Source organism: Abramis brama (genome assembly GCF_963993115.1).
Source record: "Abramis brama genome assembly, chromosome: 6".
In the NCBI taxonomy this organism is placed as follows: domain Eukaryota; kingdom Metazoa; phylum Chordata; class Actinopteri; order Cypriniformes; family Leuciscidae; genus Abramis; species Abramis brama.
Window position 1 is genome coordinate 38,769,435 of NC_139968.1, and position 23,109 is coordinate 38,792,543.

At 36.1% G+C, this 23,109-nt stretch overlaps 1 protein-coding gene and 1 long non-coding RNA gene across 5 annotated transcripts in view; one reads left to right on the top strand and one right to left on the bottom strand.

Moving 5' to 3' along the window:
- Positions 1-15,061, top strand: LOC311084131. The gene is made up of 3 exons (XR_014606442.1): positions 1-294; positions 10,282-10,448; positions 14,654-15,061. It is a non-coding gene; the product is annotated as an uncharacterized lncRNA (long non-coding RNA).
- LOC311084127 (uncharacterized protein) overlaps positions 2,277-23,109 on the bottom strand; it is a 27,857-nt gene continuing 7,024 nt past the window's right edge. For all 4 annotated transcript variants that reach the window (XM_084115988.1, XM_084115987.1, XM_084115985.1 and 1 more), the window contains 5 exons: positions 17,088-17,153; positions 16,471-16,806; positions 9,962-10,293; positions 9,800-9,833; positions 2,277-6,054 (listed from right to left, as the gene is read on the bottom strand). In XM_084115988.1, coding sequence (XP_083972114.1) covers positions 9,804-9,833; positions 9,962-10,293; positions 16,471-16,806; positions 17,088-17,153 — 764 coding nt within the window. In that variant the 3' untranslated portion in view covers positions 2,277-6,054; positions 9,800-9,803. The remainder of the gene's footprint in view (positions 6,055-9,799; positions 9,834-9,961; positions 10,294-16,470; positions 16,807-17,087; positions 17,154-23,109) is intronic.

A 23,109-nucleotide genomic window follows, 5' to 3' on the forward strand; every position in this document is an offset into this window, starting at 1 on the left:
CCAACATATCAGCCAGCCTCACCGTTGTGTCGCCAAGCGAACTTCTTTTAATGTTTCTTTTTAAAAGGCTTGATAATGCAATCGAGTGACTTACAAATGCTTTGAGAATCGGTTCAACTGGATCATTAACAAATTAATGTGTTCAAAAGAACCCCAGCTACCGCCTGAAAGAAATGCGCTCATGCTACATGACATTTCGGGAAATTTGACAGGTATTTTATGGACTATACAGTCTTCTGTAAACATGAGAAAATAGGGGCCCGAGAAGAAACGTGACGAAACGGAGAATCGCTGGTGCGTTTTGTTGGTTTAATCCTGAAATGAATTCAGTTTGAACTGTAGACATTATTGACACTATTCATTCATTAGCTCAGAAAAGTAAATGGTTTTTTTTACAGTCTGTGTGTGACGTGTTTACTGAAATATAATAAACTTATTTTTGATCAGTTAGTTGCCAAGGCAACATTTTTTTTAGTTTATGTTTAAGTACTAAAACTGTATGCATATGTATGCAAAAAAAAAACTAGGCATATATTTAAAAGTATATATAAAAATGACAAAATAAAAAACTTTAAAATAAAATTAACACAGAAAAAAAAAAAAAAAAAAAAAGAGAAACAACTATAAGAGTATATTAATGATGTAAAACAAGACTAGCACAATCTTTTCACTGAAAATATAAATTGCTTAAATAATGATAATTCATAACAATAAAATAGTTTATTTAAAATGTTGCATTTATTCATTCTGTTATTAAAGGTCCCGTTCTTCATGATCCCATGTTTTAAACTTTAGTTAGTGTGTAATGTTGCTGTTAGAGCATAAATAATATCTGTAAAATTATAAAGCTCAAAGTTCAATGCCAAGCGAGATATTTTATTTAACATAAGTTGACTACAGTGAACGGCTCGTTTGGACTACATCCCTCTACTTCCTTCTTTAATGACGTCACTAGAACCGTTTTTTTTTTAGAACCCTTTCACACCGCATGCGTAACGAAAAAGCGAATAGTTCGTGTGCGAATAGTTCGCGTCAAAACCCATCACATGCCGCGTAAACACGGTCTCTATCTCGATCTATCTTTGACGATTAGCTTTCTATCCCAAATGTAGTTTAGCCTGCTAGCCTACACAGCACAGGACTATACAACGACTACAACTATCACACAACATACTCACAGTCGTGATAACCGAGTTGGTTGGCAATGCTACGCCACACAATCATTGTCCTTGTAGTATATGATTGGCTGAAGTATTTTCTGTCGCCGCAAAAGAAAAAAAAATCGACATCGAAACGAAAAAAATAAAAGTCGTTTTTTCGCCGCAGCACATTCGCGTTAGGTGTGAAAGCACTCATTACACAAACAGCTGATCAAAAAATAAAACCATCGCGCGAATTATTCGTGCGTCAAAATCGCGTCCAGTGTGAAAGGGCCTTTATAACTTAGGCTACTGTGTTTACTCAGCTCTTATGGTGATTTTCTGAAGTAAAACTGACGCTTCATCTTTTGTGTGATGTACAATAAACTTTATTAAACTCATCAGTATATGTTTGATCATCATTCAGACAGCAGACTTGTAGGTTATTAATATATAATGGATACATACAAGCAGATGACAAATACGTTATAATAACCGTAATTAAACTACTAAACCATACCTGTTTCATCTCTATACAGCACTCTGACTCTGTAGGCATTATTGTCCGACTCGAAATGAACACCATTACTGAGTGTTTCTGATATTATCATTATTCCGTGAGATGAAATTGTCCCGAGAGACTGAGCACGAGCTCATGAAGCTCCGCCCCCTGTGCCGTCCAGCAGCAGCTTATTTGCATTTAAAGGGCACACACTAAAACAGCTCGTTTTTCTGAGCCCCAAAAAACTGACAATTTAAACATGCTGTAAAAAATTATCTGTTGGGTATTTTGAGCTGAAACTACACATACACACTCTGGGGACATCAGAGACTTATTTTACATCTTGTGAAAAGGGGCATAATATGGGACCTTTAAAAGCAACAGTAAAAATTATACACTTACAGTACAAACATGTGAGAAACAAAGAGCAAAAGTGACATTTCAGATTCTGAGTTCTAATGAACTATAAACCAGCTCTGCCTGAATCACAACACAAACGTTGTTTTGAAGCAAAATAAAGTTATACACTTTGCACTATGGAAATACAGTACATTGATAACAAGTCAAGTAAAAACTGACAGCACAAGATGTGTAGTGCAAATCTACTTCATATTTGTGCATTTAATACATTTGTAAATTAAAGGTGCTGTATGTAACTTTTCTACTAAAATGAATCCTTTTTTTATTGCCTGTGTGTGAAGGGGTTGTAATCTTACATTAAAATGATCCACTTTGCGGGTTTTGCCATTACCTCGGAAAGCAAGTATTCTTATTTTTATGTGAAGGTGCCGGGTCGGATTCACCGCGAAATCCAGTGACGTCACCTGCATGCGCGCTCCCGAGCCTCTCGCCTCGTCTAGCCTACTGACTTTGCACTCAACAGCAACGACACTGCAACTTATGACATGTCTGATAACACTAAGAAATGACCTGCTCCCAGCACAACACAGACTCCAACACAAACTCCACACATTGATAAAATAAATAAATAAATAAATAAATAAAAAAGTTTTTCCTGCTGAAGCTCATAAGGTCAGACGTGAATCGGATGAACTTCGGGTGAAAAAACACGGATCAACATCGGCAGGGCATTTGAATCATGGAGAAACCTTATCTGCAAACCTAGAATGTACATTTCCTGAAGAAAATGTGAAGTGGTGCTTGCAGTGGCAAAATTCGGCATGGTTGATAGGGTTCCATACTCATCATGGTACGAGCATGGAGCATTAGTTCAACGTCAAGCTGATAAAAGTAGCCTATTATTGTAACGTTGCTGTGGGAGTTTACCTGAGTTTCCAGCATGTTGTGTGATGCTTAGTTTCTCCGGTGTGTTGCGTCTCAGTCTGGAAGGTACCCACAGTGCTCGCTCATAAATTCGAGCACGCGCTTGTAAACTTATTGGTTGCAATCTGAAACATCACCGCTAGAGGTCGCTAAAAACTACATACAGCACCTTTAAACTAGATGAAAAACTTTAAGTTGGCATGAAAAAGCCTTGCCAGAAAGTTTGAAGAATTTTTAAAAGCTTGAAGTTTTAAGTTTTAATTAGTTTAAGTTTTAGTTGAGTAGTTTTAAAAGTTTGTAGAAGTTTGAAGGTTTTCAGTTTAGAAATATTAGTTAGAAAGGAAGCTTAAATAAGTCTCAATTGATTAGAAATAGTACATAGAATGGCAGCTGATGGAGTCTAATGAGCGCCTCTCCAACCAGGCGCGTACCCAGTAATGGGCCAGGGTGGCACTGGCCCAGGGCGGCACTGGCCCGCCCACATTACTCAATGGCCTGCCCCGGCAAGTTTGATCAAAATACATTTTTAGCTTATTTTTATTATTTAAATGTATTTAAGAAAATATATTAATATAAACCTGATTTATTGTTGACTGGTGTGTGTGTATTTTAATTTGTTTTCCGAATAAAATGGAACTGTTGAAGCAAGTTGTAGAAAGCCTCTCTCCGGAACGTAATTGGTTGCTATGGTTTCCCTCAGGAAGACTCTCTGGGCGGCGGGATCTGGGCTAATTTTGCTAGCTGCTTTTTAGCCAAAAAGTTATTTGAAAAAGAACTCTGCGACTCTTTGGACTATGATGATATCATTTCTGTTTTCAACACTAAACCCAGGCACTTGCGTCTTGTTTTGTAGAATGAAAACAACAAAGGTAGGCCTGTTGTTTAACTAATTTCCATAATTTTTGCAGTGATTTAAGCAGAGACACGGCAGGCAAAATCATCGGGGGTCAATTTTGAGATTTTGGGCTATTTGTCTTCAATGTCTTCAAAGTCCAAAATACACATTTAGTTTTTTTTTTTCTACATTTTGTCTATTTGCGTCTGTAGATTTGTCCTAAATTCAACAAAATCTCATTGGCTGATGTCAATTTCTGACAACATGATTCGTTTAGATGCATCATGTGACGTGCTCTGACATTTTGATGTGTGTTTTTGACTGGGGTTCTGTTCAGTTGTAGGCCATAAATGCTGTGTCATAAGTTGTGATGTGTTTTAGGTGGTTTGTATTGTTGTTGCTGATGATTTGATAAGATATTTTGTCTGTAAATAGTTGTTTCTACTAAAAAAGTATGATTTTTTACATTACAAATCTTTAAATGCTGTTTTCTCAAAATGAGTTGTTTGTCATTCTCCGGATCAACTGAGGAAGTTTTATGGTAATATCTATTATTTTAAATGTTACCCTATTCACCTGTAGTGTCTCACCTTAAGTTAGTGGTGTGTTGTGTATAGCTTTATAGCCTTATAGGCTAGCCTACATTGTTTAGTTTAAATTAGTTGTTATTTTTTTGGCACAAAAGCTTAATTTCTACCAGGCTGATTGCATTGTATATGGTTGATTTAACAGAAATTAGGGAGTGTGTTGCCATTTATTTCAAACCGTGCTCTGCTGATAGTTTTAATTATTTGAATTTCTTTTACTTTTAGCCTACTTTATTTTCGGGTGAACTGTCTTTGCACTGCTGACCAGCCTGAATAAAATAGACAGGTTATTGTCTATGCTGGTGGTTTGTCCAGCCTTTATTGAGCTCTGTTGGTTGAACATGATGATTAGACAGGGTTTTGTTATTGCCTTTGCCAAATATTGCAAAATAAAAGTGTAACTGTTTTTGCAGTTTGTCTAGGCTATTCTTTTTTCTACTCTCTAAGGTTTAATTATTATTTAAGTCATTTTTTTTCTAGGAAAAATTATAGTCCCACTCACTTTTTCACTGGCCCGCCCAAAATACAATTTCTGCCTACGCCACTGTCTCCAACTGTCAACATTTGAATTTTGGCAGTTGAAGTTTAAATAGTCTTGGCTCAATTTGAACACTCTGCAATACGCTGATTTCACGCAGCCGTTATTTTGAAATCGAAAGCGAGGCTCCGGTGGGAAGAAAACCGGAAGTGTCGCCTTTAATCATAGGAGAGTCTTGAATGCGATGGCGTATTGTTGTGTTTAATGATGTTGTGTCAATTCTAAAACTGTACATATATTTCTTTCATAATTTAGACTATATACAGTGAAATTCATTTATAAATAAAATATATTTTTTTATAAGATTCAGAAAGTAAAAAAATATTGGATATTAACATTCAATAGTGTAAATCGCGGCAGCAGCTTCAGGTTGGTAGTCCAAAGGCATTGTTGTTTATCTTTACTTCCGGGGTTTTTTCCACCGGAGCCTTACTTTCGATTTCAAAATGGCGGCTGCGTGAAATCAGCGTATAAAAGTCTATGAGATTTTTCCAAGTTTTTATCAGCAATTTTAGGAAAACAGCAAGTCGGATCAGTCTAAATAGATAAAGCAACTCGATTCAGAACAGTTTGAAGGTCTAGTCCGATTTTAGTGGTTGTAGCTGGAATAGTTTAGTGGTTGTAGCTGGAATAGTTTAGTGGTTGTAGCTGGAATAGTTTAGGAGTTATGTGGAGAAATTAGTCTAAGATGAATAATAATAATAATCTTAAGTACAATCAGTAAGATGGCTTTTCCAAGCCAATTTAATGATGTTGACTGTGCCGAGAGCTCATGTCGGTATGTCTTAAAGGTTTAAGTTGTCATTGAGTGTTAAATGTTGGTTTGAGTGTTTCCATCTTCCTAAATATCAAAAAGCATTTGTTCTATGAATGTATCAACTATCAAGATAATAAGTAGGTTACTGTTGAATTGAATAATAATGAAGTAACTACGGTAAATAAGCACCACCGAGTGTTTCCATTATAATGAGTCTCTATCAGAATCTTCACTTCAGAAACACTGAACTCCTTCTCAACCTTCAACAAACACCCAATCCATCGTCTCAAGTATTTCAGGTTAAATGTTAACAGCTGAAGTGTGTTTTTGATGATTCTCCTCAATGGGAATAATGTTGCAGATTCAAAATGATCCTGTTGGGATTTTCTTGGATCACGTGATCTTTCTCTGTCTGGAAACAATAAATTGCAGGATGTTAAAGAGAGAGAAATGAACAGCAGAAACTCACAGAAACTTGTGAGATCAGCAAATCTTCCATCAATCAGTGAATAATATTCAGTCTGGAATGTTTATTTCGGGATCATTTTGATGGAAACGCCATTTATTCATGTGAAAGTTTACAGCAGAAGAGCAGAAATTAGGGCTGGGTATTGACACAAATTTTACAATTCGATTCGATTTCGATTCACAAGCTTGCAATTCGATTCGATTTCGATTCGATTCAATATTGATTATTTTGGATATCAGGTACAATACATTGCAAATTTTCTCAAGGAAAACAAATCTCTTAACTATTATTGTAAACTATGGGAGTCAGTTATAGCCTAGGCTTCATTAGCCTACTATAATATTGAAGGTAAAAATTAACTGATTTGTATACAAACACTTAAAATACACTTTTATTTATTTTTATAATAATAAAGTTATATGAAATTATATAAAAATTTAAATGGTGGCTGTCATAAAGAAACTTTCCAGATTTATTCAAACATGCATTAAATATTGAAGAACATACAAAAATACAATGAATATGTAATATGGTGCATATATTTAACAAAATGCTCCTCTCTAGAGTTAATTTTTCTAGCTGACTAACGAGTTTATGGTCACTGGATATGTTTTTTTCTGAGGTAAATGTGACGTTACATGACATTGTTTACTAACGTCTTTCCACGGTTGAAACACTGATCAAACGATTCCATGTGACATGATACGGACTTCGATAAGTTATACTCTACCTTTTAACACACTTTCAGACTCTCAACACTCTCATTCATGTTTATTTCACGCTGTAACTGGTATTATTAAGGCGGAAGAGAAGGTCATGTGCGCTCCGCGCTGCTGCTTCTCTTTTAAGCTGAGCTGTGCCAGAGCGATCTCACGCCACAGCGCCAAAACGGTATTTATGTTTTTGAATTTCATAAGAAAATGGACGTAATTTGAAATCTGAGACTTTGTTTTATATCAGTAGTAACAAAGCACAAAGATTATTGCGATTTATTGGATGGGATGCGCGCAACAATGTTCCATTCATTCATCAATCAACTGAAAACAGGATGACTAATCGATTCTTGGGATTTAAGTATCGATATTGTTTCGTAAAAATGAGAATCGATTAAAATCGAGAAATCAATATTTTTTACCCAGCCCTAGCAGAAATGCTTTAATACAGTATATTCAAATATTGAAGTATTTGAGAGCGTATGCAGATCGACTCGATTACGGCAATTATTTCATGAAAGAAGGCGGAGCTAAAGAGATCTTGAATCACTAGTTTCGACTCCCTGATTGGTGGAATATTTTCAGTACTGCATCATGGGTAATGTAGTTTTACCTTACATTTCACAGTTAAACATGATTATTTTGTAAATAAGTTGAAATAATGTTCTTTTGATCGAGAAATACTGTAAAGTATAATTAAGTATTCAGAGTATACTTGGCTTGTAGTTGTGTTAACTCTTGATCGAGTAGCCCATTAAATATACTTTTTTTTAACATAGTTTTTCATATATAGTCTTATGAAACTTACATTGTTTGAATATTGATAAGGATATTGATATAAAACAGATATGTGTCTAATTCTGCGTATCTGAATTTGTGTGTAGGCTAGTCCACTAATGTATAGGAATTTACTCTAATTCTGCTTTTCCCACCATTGACTGAATTTTACAGCTATCCATGTTTTCACTGTTATATGGTAGGGGGCGCTATGACACATCTAGTGCATATGCATAATCTCCGGATCAAAACACAGGAGAAGAAGAAGCTGAAACAAGTGATAGAAGATTACTCACTCAAATGTAAAATAACATGATCAAACATTAAACAGCTTGTAAATCAAAATCAAAAATTAAAATTCCGTCAGTAATTACTCACCCTCATGTTGTTCCAACCCCGTAAGACCTTCGTTCATCTTCGGAACACAAATTAAGATATTTTTGATTAAATCTGAGAGCTGGATCACTCTTCCATAGGTTTCTATTGACATTATAACTTGCTGGCCCAGAAAATGCATTAAAGACATCGTTAATATAGTCCAAGTGACTCCAGTGGCTCAATCTTAAGTTTATAAAGCGACGATAATACTTTTTGTGCGCAAAAAAAAACAAAAATAACGACTTTATTCCACTATTCATTTCCTTCTCTCTGGGCCTCGAGTGAGTTCACGGTGTTGTACGTCACACACATGACCAGCGTCGGCCAATAGTGAGCCTACGTGTGACGTACAACACAGACGCGCTACGCTAAAACACTACATGAACTCACTCGAGGCCCAGAGAGAAGGAAATGAATAGTGGAATAAAGTCGTTATTTTTAGTTTTTTTTTTGCGCACAAAAAGTATTCTCGTCGCTTTATAAACTTAAGATTGAGCCACTGGAGTCACTTGGACTATATTAACGATCTCTTTAATAACTTTTCTGGGCCAGCAAGTTATAATGCCTTAGAAGCCTATGGAAGAGTGATCCAGCTCTCAGATTTAATCAAAAATATCTTCATTTGTGTTCCGAAGATGAACGAAGGTCTTACGGGGTTGGAACAACATGAGGGTGAGTAATTACTGACAGAATTTTCATTTTTGGGTGAACTAACCCTTTAAAGTTACCAAATGAAATTTGGGGCTGTTGGACTTGATCTGCTCCATCTGTGTTTTGATCATCGCTCTGAATCTGATCAAGGCGTAGTCTGACAAAAATGTGATTTTCTCAACTTTTTTGTTTAAAATTTTGCCTTTATGAAACTTACCGACATTCAAGTGTTGAAAAGGATGCATGAAGCTAATAAAATGTTTTTGAAATTTTTTCCAAGTATAAAAATAACATCTTGAACATAGTAGTATACTGCAAGTGCAAAAATAATATATAAATAGTAAACTATAGGTATGATGTTATGTTCACTTAAAGAAAACTTACAAGTATACTTGCAGTATAAACTACTAAACTAGTAGTTTACTGAGAGTACACTTCAGTGTGTACTTCCATAAACTAAAAAAAATGTGCTACTTGTATTAAAATAGTAAACTACTATTATACTTATAAGTTCACTTGTAGTACAGATGCATTACAAATGAGAAACCTAGATGTGTACTAAAGTTTACTACTCTTACACTAATAGTACACTTAAACATACTTTTATATACTAAAAGTGGGCCAATTTAGTCCCAAGCAGTATTGAAATAGTACACTTACAAGTTTACTACAAGTACACATTGATATTAGTATACTTACTACATAATGTATACTTAAAAATATACGTGAACATTACTTAAGTATACTTCAGAAAATTAACTTGAAGTATACTTCTTTTTCGTAAGGGTTGGTATTGACTTTGAAGTGCTACCGATTGCAATACAATATTGTCACTCTCTATAGCAACGCTCTCCCACATATTACGCTATTGTAACTGCGATTATTTCCGTCGTTGGTATAAGTAACAGTGGGTGGCAATAATAAATGTACAGTTTTCTACCATGCTAATAATGTTTCTTTAGACATTCGGCAGTCTTGCAGCTTGAACCCCTGCAGGAAATCCACCCTTACAATCTCATTAGATTTCTACAAACACATAGTGAAGTATTTTTACCTCATCCTTGTTTTTCACCTGGTCTCCTATGAAATAATGTAATAATCACACACACACACTTTGCATAATAAAGACAATATTTTTCTCTCACTATAATATCTGTATGTATACTTGCCTTTCTAAAGCTCCCCCAGTAACTGAAGACGAATCTGAAACACAAGAGTCTTTGTTCACACAGGTTTCCTTTAAATTGTCACTCATATCATGTTAAACAGCACTTATGAAATAAAACTTAAAATGATGTATTCTAAAATTCTAATGACTAAATGATACTCACCCATGCAGTGTCAGAAACACCGAAGCATCGAATGATGCTGAATCTGCCGATGTTGATCAGTAGTTTATAATGTCCAGTGTCTGCGTCTCTGATGTTTGTGATGCTCAGAGATCCAGTCTGATGATCCAGCTTCAGTCTGTCTCTGAATCTCTCTTCACACTGAACATCTGCACAGATCTGACCCTGATCTCCAGTGATTTCAGCGATGGGAATGTCTTTAAAATACCATTTCATCAAATCATCTGGGTTTCTTACACCAGGATCTAAAGTGACAGATTCTCCTGCTTTCACTGACTTTCTCTTCATTTGATCTCGTTCAGCAGCAGGAACACCTGAAACACAAACCAACAGATGCTGGAGGATCTTTAGAGGAAAAAACTCCACAACAAGAATTAAATGTGGAAATAATGGTGCATATCCAATTCCTGGATCTTGACAAATTCAGTAGAAACAAAATTGCAAAACTGCAAAATTGGTAAATATCAAGGTAATCGTGGATGTTTTTATTCATATAGATTTACTGTTTTTTTATTGTTTGTTTTACAGATCCGCACATATATTACACACGTACATGTTTATGCATTGCATTACTACATTGAAATATACATTTCTACATTATAATATTCCAAAATAAGCACATTATACATCTAAAGTATTTAGAATGATTTGCAAACACTTCTGATCATTATATGAGATAAACTGACAAACTACAAGATTTTTACACATTTACTATTTCTTTGCACTTTATTGTGAACTAAAAACAAGTAAACAAGTATGAAATAATAAATGCATTTAAACAGATGGAAAGAACTGGAATGAACAGAACAAAAACTAACTGGTAAAAACTAATGGATCGTCAGTGGAAAAACAAAACAGATGAAAGTGATTCAGTTCAATGTCGCAGATCAAGAGAAAAAGCTCTGAATGTCACTGATATATTAAACATGATGATTAGTGGTCGACCGATATATCGGCCGATATTTGGAATTTTTTAGATATCGGCATCGGCCGATAAATCTTTCCGTTTGACCGATATATTTCAAAACAGTTTGTGACTGTGCATTAGCGCGTTTTTCCACTGACGCGAACAGAGCGAGCGTGAATGAACTGAATACACTCGCTCTCCGCCCAGCACCGTAAGACAAGCCACTCAGAAGTGAAGCAGACATCTGACAGACACAGTAAATGACCATTCGCATTCGCTTTCTAACCTTACGCTACATTGTGTTACACACAAAAACACTCCGGCATGCAGCAGAGTCTATTCAAACAGTACCGTGATATGTCAGATCCGCAGCCCAGCGGTTAGCTCCAGTGGGGGTCACAGATGTGATATAAACGAATTCTAACAAAACGGAAAACATTTTACCTCACAAACAGTCAAAAATCCTGTGACTGGCTGTTTAAAGGGACTTCAATACAAGACTTCAATACAAAATAGCGGCACAAAACAACGTCCGTACACAGCCGGCAGACGTGTATAACTTCAGAAATCACTTAGATGAAATATGTCGAGTAATTATATGTCCACCCTGCCTTCCATAGAGCGTGAACGATACATTTATAAACTTAATTTGGGCAACTTAAAAACATGTCCCTTTCATTCTACCAGCGTCAAATTTGTCTAACAACCCCCACCCAGTGGCCAGAAGTGTCTTACCCGGACATTTACTCGTACCTCATCGAGTCACCAAGTAGCCAGTGAATGATTTTACTTCGGTTTTAAGAAGTAAACATCTTTAAATGTATATATTATGTCTTTATATTTAGAGTAGCTACTGAGTGCACTTTTCTGTCCAGCCATATAACTAGCCTGATTTAGCTTTCGATTGCATCATCCGTAATTCATGATATTTCCATAACAGCAAGATATGGATGATGATGGCAGGCAGAGATGGGCATAAATACATGGAAATGTAAGGAATACAAAGGAATAAATTTAAATTTTGGGTTTTTACAGATATTATTGGTGCACCCAACCACACAACAACTCTTTGGCATGTTTGTAAGGGTTAGTACACGTCCTCAATCCGATACTGTGTATGGCGGTCGCCGGTTTGTTTTCCCCTAAAAGTGGGCGTGAACCTTTTCAGAGACGTTCTATGACGCTACGCCGGTTGTGCGTATACGGGAGGCCGATGTCGCGTTGTATCGAAAACATCTCAACTTTTCAGAATGCCACAAGCAGGTCATGTGACAAAAACCAACCGATCAGCTTTGGCCTTTCCATAACAACATGGAAAACTCAGCTGAACAGCTGATCATAGCTGTACAGGGCGAGTTTTTATTTCTCATCTCCATAAATATATCTAGTAGTACATTAGTAGTAGTAGTAAGCTAATGCAAGGGCTAGAAATCAATTAATCCTTTGCTGATACTTCCTCGTCATCATGGAGATCGCAGTTCATGGTTGCATAGCAACGACAGACGCCACGGGAGCGCAAGTGCTTGTAGAAAGCAGAGAGCACTTTCCACACATTTTTAGACGCGATATGTGAACGGCCCCTAATTCAGGATAAACTGAGAATCTATTTGGTTTAAAATCGTTTGTTTTGTTTAAAATGGAGATCACGATAACATACATCAGAATAACATGTTCCAGTCTATTAAAAAAAAAGATACTCAATTGAATCATTAATTTAAACACTTTTAAAACCAATTAATTCAGTGTCTCATTCATAAACACCTGGGCTGGGTTTCCCGATAACGTTGTCTCTTAGCGCGCTACGAAGACTCTTAAGGTATAACTTAACTAAAGGTATAACATTTATAGCCGTGTTCCCCGAACCATACCTTAGAAAGCTGCTAAAGATATTCCTTCTTGCGTGTGACGTTACCCAGTGCTGCCCGTGGCGATGCTGCTGAATCTGCTGATATTGATGGCTCGAGAATCAATTATTCTCTCGTGCAGGGGCTGTTTCACTGCGTTATGTGAGAAAGCGGTGTTCTTTAAAAGAAATTAAGAAATGTACACGGGTTGAGTGAGAAAAAACACTGACATTATGGATTCGGATTAGGGCTGCAGCTATCGATTCTTTTTGTAATCGATTAATCTAGCACTTTATCGATCGATTAATCGAGTAATCGGCTAAAAAAAATTAGTGTGTTTTTAAACAACCAAAACAAATAATGCATAACGAAAATGATGTGGCTGTTGAAGCATTTGGCTTTTATTTCTCAAAAAAAAAAAAACAGAGGTATTTATTCCAACTCCAACATTTGGCTCCAAAACTAAGCCTATTTATTGCCATTTTTACCCATTTAGTGTTTATAAGTGCCAGTGCCAACAATTATATAACAATACAGTTAAGTCAACTTTATACTGTAAAACATGTATAACATGTAAAACTATGAATACAAACTTAAATAGTAAAGGCCATTTGGCCTTAGTTTTGTCTTCTTAATACAACATTACAAAAAAAGGAATGCACCTTCTGCAAATTACCCACCGGAGAACAAAAATAAATAAAATGAAATTAAAATATCAAGCCAAACAGGTACACAATGTATACAATTTATAAAAAAAATAAGTGTAGCTTTGAAAAGGGGAATGTTTATTCCCAAATATGCATTTTGTTAAATAGAAAAAGAACAGCATTTTGTTTTTCACTTAGGCTAGTTGAAGTATATTAGCAAGTTTTGTAGGATTATATTTTTTTGTTAATTGAAAATGTTCTATGCTCAATTACTTTGGTAGCCGTCTAGCCGATTATGTCTTCCCCAAAAGTACGAGTGGATTTGGAGAAGCAGGCTGGTGGGGAGTTTCATTTTTTGTTGTTGTCTGTAACTATTTGGCAGACGTGACAAACAAGGTCTCGCAAAGACTGCAATACAATATTTGTTCCTCCATCACGTCCCGGTGTATACAGTTACACCGCTACAAGCTAAACATCATATCTAGTCAAACCGCATCACGACATCACTACAAATACAGTATGGGATTAAAATCAGCGAACATCAATGTATAGGCTTCGGCACGGGCGGCATTGGCGCTGGGTCCAAAAAAAAATAAAAATGCGGGGGACAGAGTCGTTACCTTGTTTCAGCGACGCTGAAAGGAAGCGATCCCAAACTTTAGACATTCTCTGCCATTTATGGTCATCTTTACTCTCCGCCATCGCGCCAACTAAATTCAAAACGTATCACGCGCTATGGTGTGCTTCCTGAACACTGAACAACGGTCCGTGTGAAATCAGATCCCTGCGCGTATAGTGTGCGTCATAGGAATTTAACGAGGCTTCGAGGCAGAGTTTTTGCCTCGAGGAATTTTTGTAATCGAGTAAATCGAGTAACTCGATGAATCGTTTCAGCCCTAATTCGGATGGCAATAAAATCACAGACTTACCCCTGTAAATGTTTAAAATACCATACGAACCCATGAGAAACAGTTAGCATCTACTTACAACTTAACTGAAAGTATGCTTTCACTAGCCTTTGAAAGCGCACCGCGGACGGCGCCGTCTTTTAGAACAACTATTCGCTGTATCGCTGCCATAGTTTGAGCAAACTACCCACCACAATCATTCCCTTTAAATAGACTATTAAACCTATTAAACTATTAAATGGTTTGCCAGCTGATGTACCTTTGATTGTTGTTAGAATTTTTTTAATTATATTATCCAGTGTAATGACAATTTTATTCTTAGCTTTAGTCCTAACTGCTTTTTCTCAATGTTTTTCACTCTGTTGCAGGTTGCCAGGAAGAATCCTTCTCTACATTGTTGCTGTTCCTTTTTGATCCCTTTTCTCCTGGAGTTCTTTCTGGTGTCATTAAAATGTCTTAACTTGAATTGTGTCTGTTCATTATACTAGAGACAGTTACACAAAAAATTAAGAAGATATTTTTCAATGTCAGTAGAGCCTACTTTTTTCATATTGGATAGTCAAGTAACTCCAGGGCTGCATATATGTACATAGACATTGAGGGGGACAAGTCCTACACTGCAAAAAAATGCTTTTCTTACTTAGTATTTTTGTGTTGTTTCCAGTCCAAATATCTAAAAATTCTTAAATCAAGAAGCATTTACTAGAGAAGTAAAATGACATAAGAAATTCTATTTTGTTTTCAGATAAACAGAAAGTAATTTAAGTAATTTTTGCTTAAAACAAGCTAAATTATCTGCCAGTGGGGTATGAAAAATAATCTTGATTCAATTGGAAAACAAGATTATTTTTCTTACCCCACTGGCAGATAATTTAGCTTTAGAAACAATACAAAAATACTAAGTAAGAAAAGCATTTTTTGCAGTGTATAATTATAATCAATAATAACAATAGTATGTCAATAGTTAGAAATGGCCAAACTGGAAATTCAATATTGGAAATTCTTGCTCCGCTCTGTTTTTAGGATGGCAAAAAGGTTTAAAAGTTACATTTTAGGCTGGTCTACCTTACAGCGACCATCCAAATAGATAGCCAATCAAATCATAGAAGGCGGTGTTTACTGTTCACTGAAGCAGAGCATGTATTCCATCAGTTTAACTTGAAAGAGTGCGAGGTAAGATGGAACTGTAAAACTACTCCACTTTTTTTCTTGAATATGGCCATTTTGAGGGATGAAAGTTGCATGTGGTCAGTATCAAAGCTATTTTATCAATTTAAGTCTCGGGGCAATGTTGACTACAGTTTATGTGCTGCTGAGTGAGTGTTGCAGTGCGATCTCCGCTGTGTGTGTGTGTGTGTGTGTGCGCGCGTGCATGCGTGTGTTCGTAAGTGCGTGCGTCAATGAAAGCAGCGCATGGTGTCTAATGTAAGGAGTAGCCCGAAAGGTCCGACCTATATAAATAAAGGTCCTATAAAACCCATGCAGAGCTGCCAAAAGATTTACAACTTTGCATCGTTCAAACATCGGCCGGAGATCATTTGCGATCAAAGGCCGACGTCGAGGCGACATATTGCCGATGAGCAAACGATCTCTGAGCGACATCGTGCCGATGGAACTTTGTGCATCGGGCCAACGCCGGCCCGACGTACGTGTGCTATCTGGGTATTATTTAAATATACTTGAAGTAAAACAACCTGTTTAAAGTAAATAGTGTAAATAGACTATGTGAGATTTATATTTAACTATGTATTGTAATTTCACATACTATTTTGTCATTAATTTATGAATATTGTTTAGATTGGTTCATTAATGATAAATGTTATTTGTAACCTGCAGTAAGCAGCAGTAATTATTTATGTGACTGAAAAAATGACTGTAAATATTAAAGCAGGCAAGAAGCTGCACTAAAACTTTATTTATTGAAGTGTTACCTTACCTTTTTGTTTACATTTTAATTTCTTAGTAAATATTTTTGATTGCAAAAAGAATTTTGCATAAATAGTATGTACAATAAATGTTCATTTAGTTTCACCAATATTCTTTATGTCTCATTTACTGTATTCACATGTATTGTATCGGCCTCATATCGGCCAGATTGCTTTCTCAATATCGGCATCAGCATCGGCCATTAAAAATCCCATATCGGTCGACCACTAATGATGATATGATTTAAACAATGACTCACCATGAACAGAAACACTGAAGATCTTTTCACTGTCGCTGCCGTTGATGATCACTAGTGTATATTCTCCAGAGTGTCTGTTTCTGATGTTCATGATGGTCAGAGATCCAGTCTGATGATCCAGCTTCAGTCTGCCTCTGAATCTCTCAGTAACTTTATTACCTTCATTACACTGAACATCTGTACAGATATAACTGAGATCTCTATTGATTAGAGCGATGAGAGTCTTATTAAAATACCATTTAATCTTCTCTTGTTGGTTTGTTTTAGCACCAGTGCATATAGTGACTGAATCTTCCTCCATCACTGACACGCTGTCTGTATCAACACCAGACACACCTGAAGAAGAAATCAACAGAAAATGATGTAATGTCTACATACAAAATAATAAAAGAGGAAGTGCTATAAAAATGTTTCTCTTCAGATCAAACTAGCAGCGTAAAAACAAAAATAACACACACGCACAATGCCACCAAAACAGTAACTATATACAGGATAAATAACTCATCAAACGTTCTTAGCGGTACCGTTGCACATGTTACTTTGAGCTAGATACTTACAACTTTTAAATATTTTTGCAAGCATCACACACAGTGAAATGGCCTTTGTCTGATACTTACTGCAAAAAGCATTCTCTGCTCCTGAAAGTCCAATGCAAGGCTGAGGCTCCAGATCAATAGAATGCGCTTCAGAAAAAAAGTAAAATATACATTAACAAAATGACTGAATTTTACTACATGACCTTAAAGAATAAAACAGGGTGACATTTTACAATTATTACAGAGTGGATAAATTGTGGGATACATTTAATATGGTTTTGACCAGAACTGAACATGTATACGTTTCTCAAGCACTCTCACGTGTTTTCATGAATATTAAAACCAATTTCCTCTTCCCAGTCATGCATTATTTTCTCTGTGTTTTTGTCAACCTTTTCTAGCAGTAATGTGTACAATTTTGACACACTGCCACTCATGGGATGTACATTAACAATTCTCTCTTTCAAATACAAAACGTCAAAGTCTGGAATGTGCTTTCCTACAAAAGTCTCTAACTCACAAATAACGGAAAAAATGTGGAGAAACAAGAGCCGAGTTTTGTTTTAGGTGTTCAAAAGAGCTACATATATAAATATCCGGAACTGTTTCCATGTGTTTCCGTTCCAAAAGCATGATTACTACAAATTGGAGTATCCACATATATATCAGGAATTTTCAAATAGCCTAAGCTATACCTTAACTTGTTTCCACACTTCAATTAAGTTATAAATAAATAACTGTTTCCGTTGATACTTTAAAGATAAAGAAGTCTTATTACAAGAAGCTTTTTCAATTGCTAACCATTCTGGCTTGTCACCTAACTCCACCGAACCCAACTTTCTTCAGCATGCTAAAGTATTTAAATTAGCTATAATAATATTATAATATTAAATAAAAATCCTCCTAATCCTTAAATTTATTTAGATGTTTCTTGTTAATCCTAGATGTCTTGATGGCTCAAATGAAGCTGGTTATAATAGATTATAGCCGTTTAAAATGATAAAGGGGGATAAAGAAAGGAGTACAGTGAAATACAAACAAAAATCTAATAAAAAACTAACATTTTTATAGCGTTTATCCTGCCTACCAGTGTTAAGACAAAGACACTCAAAGTTTGGTTAATTTGATTCGCATTGACATAACTTGACAAATTTCCTACAAAAAATGTTCATTAATAAAGTGTAGGCCTTTTTTTATTATATATTTACACTTTTATAGTTCTTATTATTATTTTTTTACTTGAAACTAATAAAATGTTTGTTAACTGTCTTGTTGATCTTTGTTCAGTAAAGAATTTTTTTTTTCATATTAAACTATGTTATTCCCTTAACTAAGACGAGTTGATACATATCTCTCTCGTCTCAGTGCGTGCACTCAATCGCTCTGGCGCGCGGCGACACTTTGATAGCACTTAGCTTAGCCCAGTTCATTCATTAGGGACCAAACAGAGATGAAGTTAGAAGTGACCAAACACCTCCCCGTTTTCCCCATTTAAATACAGTTACACGGGTAGTTACACGACCAAGTTAGCCTGACTACGTCAGACTTCGTACTTCCGCTCAATTTCAGTTTGCTTCTGTACTCAGTCTGAGATAGCGACCTTTCTCCCCGTTTTCCTCCGGCCTCAAAACAGCCGGCCAATCAACGAACAGAGGGCGGGCTGAGAGCCGTGACGTAGACGCTGATTGTACCGTGGATGCGTAGATTTACTTCACATAATCTGCAAAAGTTGTTCACAGCCATGTTCACTCCGGTATTTCGCTCGATGGTTTTGTTTTCGCATCATACATGTGTTTACAGTGGAAGTTAGATGCAGCTGAGCATGCACATAACACACGGCATAACCAAACGTTATGTGATTGGCTTACGGATAACCAATGATTTTAAACTTCAGACAAGCGCCCACCTGCGAGAAAGAAAACGCTAGGGGTGCACAATATTGACAAAAAGTGATATTGCGATATCGATAATGAATATTGCGATATCAATATTAATTTCGATATTTTTAAACATGTAAAACTACAAAAGTTATGGGAAAACGCATCAAAATAGATTCATAACAAATAAAACAAGTTTTCTTACAACATAAGGTTTATTGAGCGCATTCGAGACGGATTTGAATCTGGTCGCTGAAACCACATGAGGAGATCTGGGCCGCATTCCAGACAAAACTGGACAAGTGTAAATGCATTTGGTTGTTGAAACCACATATGTAAATGTACTCCTCCCAAAAACACTAAAAAATAAACGTGTGAGAACGTGTTATAGGTAGAGCCCGACCGATATATCGGTGGGCCGATATTATCGGCCGATATAAGGCATTTTCCTAACTATCGGTATCGGCATTTATAATGGCCGATAAATTAATATTTAAAAAAATGCAGCGATGCAGTGATTTATGTAAGGATGGCGCTGGCGCTGCTAATAAAGCACCTAAAAGCTGTCACAAAGAACTGGCAAAAGTGGCAAAAAAATAACGGCCGCGTCCGGTGTAGACACAGTGTTAAAGCTCATTCTGCTACGTTACAACATCAAGGAATATTCCAATAATTTATGTAATTATAACACTTTATATAGTGCCATTTTGCATTAAGAGTAGCCAGATGGACATGCAAGACGCGACACGTTCAGAATTAATACACTTTTAGTAAACTACAGAACAGCGCGAGCGGGAAGCGGCGCACCTCACGCGGGCAGAGAACGCGTCCGAGAATGGACACTGCATTAGTGATATAAAACGCACACACACAGGTCTGTTAAATTAAGCAATACTTTTAAGGTAGTCTAATATTTTTCTGACTAACAAAATTACTGACACAGTAAAGGGTAGATTTAAATAAAGAAAAACGAAATTTAAATAAAGAAATTAAACGAAATTTAAATAAAGAAAAACTAAATTTAAATAAAGAAAAACGAAATTTAAAAAAAAAAATTAAACGAAATTTAAATAAAGAAAAACGAAATTTAAATAAAGAAAAACGAAATTTAAATAAAGAAAAAACGAAATTTAAATAAAGAAAAACGAAATTTAAATAAAGAAAAACGAAATTTTAAAAAAAAATTAAACGAAATTTAAATAAAGAAAAACGAAATTTAAATAAAGAAAAAACGAAATTTAAATAAAGAAATTAAACGAAATTTAAATAAAGAAAAACGAAATTTAAATAAAGAAAAACGAAATTTAAATAAAGAAAAACGAAATTAAGTTAAATTAAAAACGAGATTAATTTAGATTGATAATAACGGGTAAAAAGGCTAATACATTTTGTTTCTATTATTCTATTTTCCACAATGTCAAAGCAACACAGCTTAATCCAAAACACAAGCTCAGACATGCACTTCGTCCATACAAACTCCGCTGTTCTGCGCTCTAGCCAGAGAACACTCCCGTTGCTGGAACACTTGCGCGTCGGTTCTATTTCTAGCTTGCATGCGTTTTCTGCGTGGCTCGAGCCGCGCCTGAGAGACGCGTGTCACACGCAGGCAGTGTGCAAACTCCAACCTGTTAACATGGGAGCCGAAATAAAAATGGCCATGCCACGCAGTCAGTGTGTCGCCGGCCTTATTCAAGCGCGAATGAGAACCGTTTCGCAGGGGATCCCAGATGTAAAAAAACAACAAAAAAAAACGAATATTCGAATGTCAAATTTTCAAATCGAATACCAACCCACCGAACGAATATTCAAATATTCGGGTCCAGCCCTATAGCCTACTTTCACGTTTAATACATTTTGCTTACTACTTATTTAAAATAGTATAAAACTACTGTACATATGTAATTATAAACGTTTTCATTATGATATTATTAATTTTACTTTACTAAAAAGATCTGAGTTCTTCCTCCACTGGTAGATATTAGAGAAATTAAGATAAAAATAGAAGATAAGGTTTTGTCAGTGACACTTTTGATATATTTATTGATACAAGTTATGTTTTAAATAACGTGACTAAATTAAAAGACAAAGTCGTTAGTGAAGATTATGCAACAGTATTTAGAATATAATATAATATAAAATGCAATGCAAACTAGTTTGGTTACAGCTCAAATTCTCATTCTATCATTCACCCTGCCTCCATTACATATCTTTGTCACACAAGTGTTTGATCACCACATTTGAGTGATCATTGCAAACCATTTATGTATTTATTCTGTTTATACTGTGTATTCTATATACAGTCCATCAAAAGTTTGTACACACCAATTGGAAAGTGTGTCCAAACTTACTGTACTATAATACACATAAATAATATTGCTACTGTATTATAATATACACATAAATAATATCGGCCGATATATCGGTATCTGGCTTTTTTTTATCGGTATCGGCATCGGCGCCCAAAAATCCATATCGGTCGGGCTCTAGTTATAGGCTACATGTCATGTTATGGCCAGATATGACGATGCTACATCTGCAACACGCATCACCGCATGAGCAGCTGAGCATGGCCGGTATCAAGCCAACGTGCAAACTATCGCAAATCAAAGTGAAAGTAAGTCGCAGACGCTTTACACACAAGTATCTTCATTAAAAGTAAAGAAGCGAAATTATCTTACCAGGGCTGTTGCCATTCTCTATTATTGCGGTATTTGATTTTGACATTTTAGCTGATGATCAATAAAATGCAGCTCATAACTGTGTTCGGTGACGTGAACTCTGCATATAGCGCGGGAACTGAAGATCGGATTTATATCCGTTTTGCAAAAACACATGTGAACAGGTGTAAAAGGAATCGTTTTGATAAATCAGATAGCTATCCGATCTGATGTTTATACTTGCGCGCTGGTGTGTGCGTCGAGCCGGCAAGTGTGTGTGTGTGGACTGTGTGGTAGAGCAAGGGAGAAGTGAGAGAGTGACGGCGATTAGCTTTGGAGCGACTCTACAGTCATATTGAGAGAAACAAAGTGTCTCCCCTGTTCTTTCTGACCACTGTTGGAAATCTGTAGCATGAAAAGTTAACTCTCTCCTTGATTTCATGTTTATGGAGAAGTAGAACCAGGAAATCAGTCGGGGGAAATGCAACGGTGTATATCGGACGGGACGCATCATAAACAAAATATCGCATAAATATCGCGAGACTTTCGATATGATATCGGGCAACGTGATATCGCGATAACGATATTGATTCGATATATCGTGCACCCCTAGAAAACGCTTTTCAATTATGCCCTTCCAGACTGTCTACGAAGCAAAGCGAAGTATCAGAATTTGGTATTACCAGGCTACGACCAAGTATGATGACAAAATAAAACGTGGCGCTTTTCTAAGCGGGTAAAAAGGATAACTATAATGTATGGCGGAATAGCACTTGGGAGCACTTCGACTCGGCGCAGAAAAAAGTCACGTTGGTTCTAATGACAGAAGTGAGAGGAAGAGGATTTTTCAGGCGCGACTTTTTACTGCGCCGAGTCGAAGTGCTCCCGAGTCCCAAGTGCTATTCCGCCATACATTATAGTTATCCCTTTTACCCGCTTAGAAAAGCGCCACGTTTTATTTTGTGTCACCATACTTGGTCGTGTAACTACCCGTGTAACTGTATTTAAATAGGGAAAACGGGGAGGTGTTTGGTCACTTCTAACTTCATCTCTGTTTGGTCCCTAATGAATGAACTGGGCTAAGCTAAGTGCTATCAAAGTGTCGCAGCGCGCCAGAGCGATTGAGTGCACGCACTGAGACGAGAGAGATAGGCCCTATGTATCAACTCGTCTTAGTTAAGGGAATAACATAGTTTAATATGAAAAAACGGTGGAGTGTTCCTTTAATATTTAGTCTAGCCTATAGGGCTGGGTATTGACACAAATTTCACTTTTCGATTCACAAGCTTACAATTCGATTCGATTTCGATTACGATTTGATTCAATATTGATTATTTTGGATATCAGGTACAATACATTGCAAATTTTCTCAAGGAAAACAAATCTCTTAACTATTATTGTAAACTATGGGAGTCAGTTGTAGCCTAGGCTTCATTAGCCTACTATAATATTGAAGTTAAAAATTAACTGATTTGTATACAAACACTTAAAATACACTTATTTATTTTTAAAATAATAACGTTATATGAAATTATATATAGGCTAAACATTTAAATGGTGGCTGTCATA